This window comes from Teleopsis dalmanni, chromosome 1, assembly GCF_002237135.1.
Source record: "Teleopsis dalmanni isolate 2A chromosome 1, ASM223713v2, whole genome shotgun sequence".
Classification (NCBI taxonomy): domain Eukaryota; kingdom Metazoa; phylum Arthropoda; class Insecta; order Diptera; family Diopsidae; genus Teleopsis; species Teleopsis dalmanni.
This window is the reverse complement of record NC_051846.1, coordinates 98,937,771-98,946,393: the sequence shown is the minus strand read 5'-3', so window position 1 is coordinate 98,946,393 and position 8,623 is coordinate 98,937,771. Positions and strand designations below refer to the sequence as shown.

General features: G+C 30.3%; 1 protein-coding gene across 1 annotated transcript in view; it reads left to right on the top strand.

Annotated features, from left to right (window-relative positions):
* The first annotated feature begins 5,117 nt into the window (after positions 1–5,117).
* Positions 5,118–8,623, top strand: part of LOC119661875 — a 9,821-nt gene continuing 6,315 nt past the window's right edge. Inside the window, exon 1 of the mRNA XM_038071383.1 lies at positions 5,118–5,209. Coding sequence (XP_037927311.1) covers positions 5,118–5,209 — 92 coding nt within the window. The remainder of the gene's footprint in view (positions 5,210–8,623) is intronic.

The following is an 8,623-nucleotide window of genomic DNA, read 5'->3' as shown; positions in this document are numbered from 1 at the left end:
TGATATGGCATATGAAATATGCATACAATCTCTAATATCCGGTAGGTAGTTAGTTATATACACTCTTTTATTAACAAATGATTTTCAATTAAAACAGAATATTTTTGCATTATCCAGCATAGCAATTCTATAGTATCTATTTTTTGTTTTTGTGCACATTTTACTTTTTGGTGTTATTATTTGACTTAAAGTCCAGCTGTTTTATATGCTTGAACTATAATTGCTTGGATTAATGCCACATGCAAGTAATACAATCAACAGGTGTGTTGTAGATACAATGCGTCCTGTATTTTTAAATGTTTTGTTTTGATATCTTTTTGTGTTTTTATTTTGTTCTCTTTTTGGTTTGTATTATTGTTTACAAAGCTGTTGCACATGCTCAAAGGATAATGCATCTTCGCTACAACATCTGCCCGAATCAAAGGCGCAGATGAAACGAAGTATAAATGTACGAAACGGTCAGGAGGACAATACTTCAACTTCAGAATTAATCAACTAAAAACAAATTTCAAGACAAATGCAAGTGCCACACCGGCGCATACTGCCAACTTAATTATTGGTTTGCGTTGCATTTTAGCACCTGCCACATGTTGCATTTGTCTTGTAGTTTTATTATTCCTTGTTGCAGTATTGTTTTCTTGAGTTTAAGGATAACATATTTGAAAGGAACCCTTCTTAAAGTAGTTAATACTAAAATACTTTTTTTTTATATATTGACGAAGAAGCATTACTTAAACAAATTTTGAATAAAAGTCTTGATGAATATATATTTCTTCTAGAACATAGTTGCCAGCCTTTTAATATGTCCTCATTACCTTCATTAAAGCAGTTTATTTGATTTTGATCGCTAATGAAGTTGATTAATCGTATATGAGTTATCTATGTTTAATTAATTAATTTTTTTCATTAAAGCAGTTTATTTAATTAAGGTCGCTAATGAAGTTGGTTAACCGTACCTGCATTATCTATGTTCAGTTAATTAAATTCTTAAATTAAATTACTTAAATTAAATTTATTTTATTTAACTAATTATTATTTGGTAACAATGGACATGTAAACAAACAAGAGCTCTCTTAAAACTTTTACAGAACTTTCTGCCTTATAAAAATTCTTTCACATGCATAAATCAACTTCTGCCAATGAAAACGACCAACTTTTAATTTCATTAATATGAAATGATTTAACTGCAGTGAGAACATGGTATTAAGTTTTTTTCACTTGATTAATTTGGAGGTAATACTAGTTTGAAATGATCATTTTTTCTAAAATTAGGGTACCATATAGTTTAAATGTGTCGAAACGAAATGTCAAAATATACCAAGTAAATTTCTTTGAAGACCAAAATCCAGACCAATATCATATATTAGAAGTTTTTAAAATAAAGCAGGGTATTTTCTAAGAATTTGTAAGCATAAGTGAATCAGTAATTTAATTATTTTATGGTTTTACTTTAACAACTAAGATAATATAATATAAAAATTTGATATTACTTCGTTATGACTGAAACTTTATGATCGGGCTGTCTAATTACAGAACATCATACTTTAATGCTGCTATCTATTATATAATATATATATATATTACACATATAAAGCTAATGTTGTCACAAATAATCTCAAAGAATACAGTGACGTGGTAACATAGTCCCCAACCCTTTAAAAATCTATATTGCTAATAACAATAAACTAGTCAACTTGTATATGATCTATTCACAACTATCCTTTAACACTTACTTCAATTAAGATTTTTCGTTCCTTACAGTTGAATTACCCTTTTTTAAAATTCATCTCAGCTGCTCCTCCAAATAATTTTTTTTTTTTAATTAAATGCATTGTTTATTTCGGCAACTCCTTAAGATGTTGCCCTGCAGCGTGCCAGGCTATTGACAGTAATTGTTGGAACAACAACTGCAAATTGGTAAAAATGAGTTTAACAAAGCCACAGGTAGTGAGTGAGCTCAATCCACACAGGATTTTCTTACCCTTTGTAGCGCATGCGTTGCACCTATAAAAATGCATTCATGTCAAAAAACATTTACCACCTGCCTTCAGACGTAGTGCACATGTTTGATATTAAATTAATTCCACATTTTTAAAATAAAACGACATCTATACAATTTGGATATTATCTTATTAATGATATTAAAAAAAAAACTTCATTTTAAGAACTTTATAGATTTTGTAATTATGAGCGACACTTTTTCCCTTCCGGTTTTCACAATACAAGAAAACAGGAAATGATTGAATAATGCATTTCCACTTTCCTTTGTGTGGAGAAAATTCTTATCTTTATTCTGTTGCAATATATGATATGTTAAATAAAACAAGAGAGCAGAAATTTTTCTTTTTGTATTAGTCAGACGATCCACCCAACTTTTTCAATATTTTCTTATAGTACAAAATCATATCATTCCTTTCAATCAAGGCATATTTTCACAGGACTCAATTATCAATCTTGGTTATATCGACATTTTTATCTTATTTAACAAAAGATAACGCCGTAAAATGGAAGGTAAATTAAATTTATAATTGACTGTATAATTTAGATTTTCAAAGAATTTTTTGCAATTATTCCTAAAGTTACTCCAAAATATGGTATTACAGTTTGTATGTTAGACAATTTTTATTTTATCTACAATTGAAGCAGTGTTTATTGAATTTTCGAACTGTATTGAAATTCTAAAAGCGAGGAGCCATCACCCAATTTCGTAATCCAATCCGTATAAAGAATTAAAAGGATTAAAAAATCTCCAAGTATTGCGAATATTAATGGTGGGCTAATGCCGTGCGATATAAAAGAGGCATTTATAATTTGGCGGTTGTAACTTCAAAAATTCTGAGGGCTTGTAGAATAATTCCACTTTGTAAAAAATTCTTCAAGCTCTTACCCATTTCAGAAGCAGTAAACAAGAACTCGATGCTATCTTGCCTATATAAAACAGTGATTTTTAGTATTAATATTGATAGAATTTCTGCAGTCTCAGATGACACAATTTCTGTAATGGTTGCGCTATAAGAAATTATGTTATCAGTACATTATCTGTTCCTAAAGTCATTAATTGCCTTAGGGGCTTGATATATATCAACTGCGTATTAAAACTAAAGGTCTAGCATATATTTGCATATATTTAAAGTCAACAAATGTTAGGCAGCAACTGGCTGTGATTCTTTGTTCAGTCCGATAATGTTACTAGTTTACAAGTTTTACCAAATAGTATATGTTTTGGAGTGTGTAATAAGGGAGGGAAAAGAAGGCTTTTTCGCTAACCGTTTTATATACAGGGTGGCTGACGAAAATTGCAACAAAATAAAATGCTCTATTTTGTTTATTTTTGTTAAATTTAATGAAATACAAATGGAAATATTCGAAAAGAAATTTAAATTTTTAAGTTAATTTATTTTCTCTCATATGAATTATAGTCTTTAAACGGCCAATGAAACTATCGCATGTTGCTCGCAAATGACTTTGCTGTCTTTTGGCCCACTCTCAGTCTATCGTTTGTTTCAGACGATCGACATTTTGATATTTTTTAGTGCCAATCTTACTTTTTAAAATATTCCAGACCGAAAAATCTAAAGGGTTTATATCATTGGAAGCTTTCTGGTGGCCAACACTGGCTCCTTCGATTTTAATTTTTTTTGTTCATCGGTGAGATCATACACTTTGTTCAATTTCAATGGCTTTATTCTGAGCTCATTTTTAAAAATGTGTTGCATCCTTTCTTTCGACACGTATCTGTCATTATTGGTTTGATAGTGAGATCAGTGCGAAGTTTGTTGCAATTTTCATCAGCTACCCTGTATATTTGTTATTGAGTAATAATTTTAGAAATCCATTTTCCGGATTTATGACTTTTGTCTGGTGTAGGTCTATTTTTGTTGCAATGATTAATGGTTCCCATGGGCATAAATGCAAAGGTAAAACAATCTAACCTTCAATAAAAAAACTTGTTAAATATAACATATTATGAATTATTATGTGGCCCTTTGCTCTTCATAGGATCTACGGGAACTAATATAGGTATACATGAACTATTTTCAAATGAACATATCAAAATAACTTTTCTAGTTTACTTATGTTACAAAGTTATGTTTTTTTTTTAAATTAAAGTACTGGAATATATTGTGAGCAATGGAACCACTAAGCTTACGCTTTTGTCAAACTGTAAATATATGCAGAACAATATCTGTGTAGCTTATTTTTACATTTTAGGAAAAATATTTTAGATCAATTTATATTAATTAAAATCAAAACTTAAGCTTTTTTATAAATTTCTATTTTTCTTCTCAATTTTTATTACTAATATTATTAATAGCATCAATGTTTTATCGTTTAATGTAAATACTTTCCTTCCGTTTTTTTCTAATTTTCGTAGTTACAGCTTTTTTTTATACTTTAATATATCAAGATTTTCGTTAAACTGAAATAAGCTCTTTTCTTGCAGCTCCAATTTCATTAGAGAAATTGAATTTTCATAGCTTTCCCCTCCAACTCACCAAAATCCTTCTTATTTGCACAGTTCGCCATTACTTAGCGAAACGTCACTAAACTTATATATCCTTGCGGTCCTGTATTCCGCTTTGAGCTACTCCACACAATACGCTACTTTAACGAGAAGCAATTGTCAACAGTACTTGTAACAAACCCAACCGATCCGGCCGCATAATGCGATAATAAAAGCTTTTGTTTGATGTGGCTTTATGCACGTACATTGGTTATATCCTGCGAATTTATTTCATATATTCGAGTATCAAAGCGTTGAGCTTGTCGTTTCGCCTTTCTGGATTCCTGTTGTCGGTAGCTATTTTGCTATTTTGTCGCAGTGGTAAGTGGCTGTAGTTGTTGGAGGTGTACGAGTGTGCTGCTTAGGTGCACACACGCAGATACTTATCTACGGATTCCATGCACATACGTTCGAACAGTGATGGTTTGTGCACGCAAACCACACAACCTCTGCACACACAGAAGTCAAAATGAAATTACTCATTCCCAATTTTGACCAGAAATAAATCATGTTTAGCGTTGCAGTCTGTCGGCAGCTTCGATTTTAGTTACATTGAAATTCCTGCCGTACAACATAACTCCAGTTCCCATGAAATTAATTTCTCTGGGGTAAAATGTTCTGTAAAGCACATGACATTTTCATTCATTCCCTTGTTAATGCTGCTGCTGTTTCATTGTTGACATTCCCATGGCACCAACAAAATAAGTGAGTCTTTTTTTTTTGCTGCATCGAGCATCTCTGAAATTTGTGATAGGAGCATCCAGCACCCCAGCGCCCCAGCACCCTAGCACCAGGAAATAATGTGACAAAGTACTTTAAGAAAAGTTGAAGTGTGTTTTTTGTTGTCCAGTGAAATGTGTTTTCTTCCTTTGACAAGCTCCAACGACGTAGGGCGTGTCAATATAGTCAAAAACTGACAACGACAGCCGCCAGCAACGTTTTTCGCATACAAATATTAAAACACGAATAGTTACAGAAATAGACTTTTAAAATGTTCACAAGAATCAAATAAACTTAAAATAGGACATCAAAAGCATTTAAGAAAACAATATCTTCTAACTTAATTTTTTATTCACTTATATAATTCACTTTAAGTCAAAAATTACTTAAAAGCTGAAAAAGATTAAAAAGTTTGTAAATTACTTAATGGAGAACGGTCAGGAATAATTTTAAAAACTCTATCAAATATCAGAAAAAGTTCTCCAAAGAAAAATACTTGTGAGTTTTTATATTAATTAGTAAACTACAACAACAAAAATTATTTTTATATTATTTTAATTAATTGAATTTTTGACTGACCATACTGTTCCGAGTAATGCCAAATACCCATAATCAGTGATCTCGAAATCATTTCGTTTTCCACTTAGTTTCTTTTTCTCTATATTAGCAACAATTCTTCAATCGCACATATTTGTTTTATTAAAACATTTTACTACGTTGTATATCTCTCCTTTTTAAAGATCTCATCAACGATCAATTAGTTTTTAAAAAAAATTTGTGTTTAAAGCATTCCAGTTATCCAAAATGCGCCTTTTTAAGTTCCAAAATTTGTAGTAAGCTTAGATAATTCAAAACATATAGCTGCTGAATAGGGAATATACGGATAGTGCTTTTACTAAAACTAGTCTCATACTTTCTATGTAGTCAGATCAAGCGTTACATGGCCAACCCTTGCCCAAATGTAGAACCTCTGATTTAGTACACAGAAGCAAATCAGAAGTATCTATGCTAATATCTGGTTTAATAGGGGACTAAGCCATAGGATGGGATGCTGCTAAGCTCGGTCTATCCTGTAGTAACTCCTGTGGCACATCTCTACCGGCGTTTAAACACTTCAGCCTTTAGGTGCCCGCTTATTTAATAGTATACGTGTGCCCTATTGAAAGACATATCTTCCACAACCATAATTTTAAAGTAACATTGAAAAAATATTGAAAATATTATACTATACCTATGTAACATTACACATCACGAACCGCGAATTGTAATTGCGGATCGTGTCACACTTTCGTCATTTTCAAAAATAGAAAAAAATTAAATAATGCTTAAAGCAAAATTTTTTTTTTATTTATTTGTTGCAAGTACAGAAAACAAAATTCCTATCTCTTAAAATAAAAACTGTCTTCAAACTTAAATTGTGAAACTTTAACTTGTAATAACCAGAGAGACCCAAATGGCTAACAATAAAATGGGTTGCAAATTTGAACTTAACGAACTGACCGAAAAGCTTTGAAAAATCACAAAAAAAAAAAATAGAAAGGACTTCATGTTAATCATATAGTTTTGTACTTTTCCCTAAAAAAAAAAGAATTTTGAAAGTCAGAAGATAAGACTTACCAACACCGTGTTATCAAATCTCAGAACGGTTACAGGCTCCTCGGGAAGGTGTGCAGATCTGAGGTCAATTATTGCTTAGTATGATAAAGTGATAAACAATAATCCAGTCAAGGCGTAAAGAGGGGTTTTAAAAATACCTCGATTAATAGAACTAAATAAATAAATAAAAATTAAGAAACTTTAAATAAAACCAACTTGCTAGTGTGCAGTCACTCACTTGAATTCTTCCAGATACCCAAGCTAAATAACCAAGCTGTGTCGGTATATATCGTAGTGTATGAAGTTTCGTAAAATAATAATATTTATAAACTTCGTCCGACCTCCGCATATCGCAATTGTGTCCAGCTTGGCACGGTCAAAGCTTTTCTGCGCACTTTTTTCTCCTCTAAATTAAAACTACAAAAATAAGATTAATTAAGCCAAAAAAATTTAGCTCACCTCCGTTTAAATAATTAGTAAGGTTCCACCAACACAAGTTAATCACTTTTTAAAATTTTCCAATAATTCACTTTACGAGTCAAATAAGTTTTTTGTTCTAAATCGAAACTTATTAAGGCCACTTTAGAGAGACTTTTTTCGTTATTTGTTCTGCAAATGTTATGACGGTAATAAAATATATTTTTTGGCCTAGACTCGTGCACATGACGTAATTGTCTTTCATAATATTTTCTTAATAGTTGTTACCTTTACCCATGCATAATATTTGGCAATCTGACAAAGGAAACAAATTCTTTTAGAAAATAGATATGTTTTTTGTTTCAGATACGTGAAAACCCCAGCAGCAGAAATACTAAAAATATTTTCTAAAAATATTGCAAACGCTTGAAGATGCCTTGAGGTTAATGTATTAAAATGTATCTTTCCATTCATTGTTGCAAGCGTACAACAAACTTAGATTGTTTTGTGTAAGCTTCCGGAAATACTAATCCCACCGACATCATTGAAACTCAAACCAAAATATGCACAATAATGCCAAAACTTTTTGTTGTTATTTTTGTTTTTCTTTAATTTTTTTTTATTTTTTTTTTATTATTTTAATATTATTTTGCTTGTTTCATATAATTTCGAACGTAAATTCCGGGATTCACGTGACAGCCAAGCAATTGTTTATCAAGAGTCCAATCATAAAGGAAGTAAAATATTAAGCACTTGACGTCATTATTTGGCAAAATGAAAATGATTTGAAGCTTAGAGAAGAAAAATTAGAGAATATTAATATGAATATATAAGCATAAGTATATTTGAATATATAATATAATTTAAAAAAAAAATTGCATGAAGGCTTTTTGCATAATTATTGTCAACACATAAGTTTTGAGAAATGACAACAAATTTTTTTTTAATTATTGTTTTGGAATTCTTCGAATAGTACAGTCAGTATTCGAAAGAGTAAACAATAAAGATAAATTGCTATATTGAAAAGTATTTTTCTTAAATATTGATGATGACATCAAAAATAGATTTTATATTTTTTATATGTTAAAGATTTGCCATGAAATTAATCCTATTGATATTGGTATAATCCTATTCGGTTATAATAATTTTCTGCTCAATTGTCAAATTCATCAAACTTCCATAGTGATCTTTATTTGAGATCAAATAAGAATATCTGTACTTTCTGGGGCTAAAGTTTTTTTTAATTATAATTTATATAACGCTAGTAAATAATTACAACCATTGTAATTACAATGATTACAATTAGAAATCAATCACCCAGCGAAGTTATATTAACTACTTTACTCATTTACTAATTAAATTTTAATACATTTATGCTATAAATAA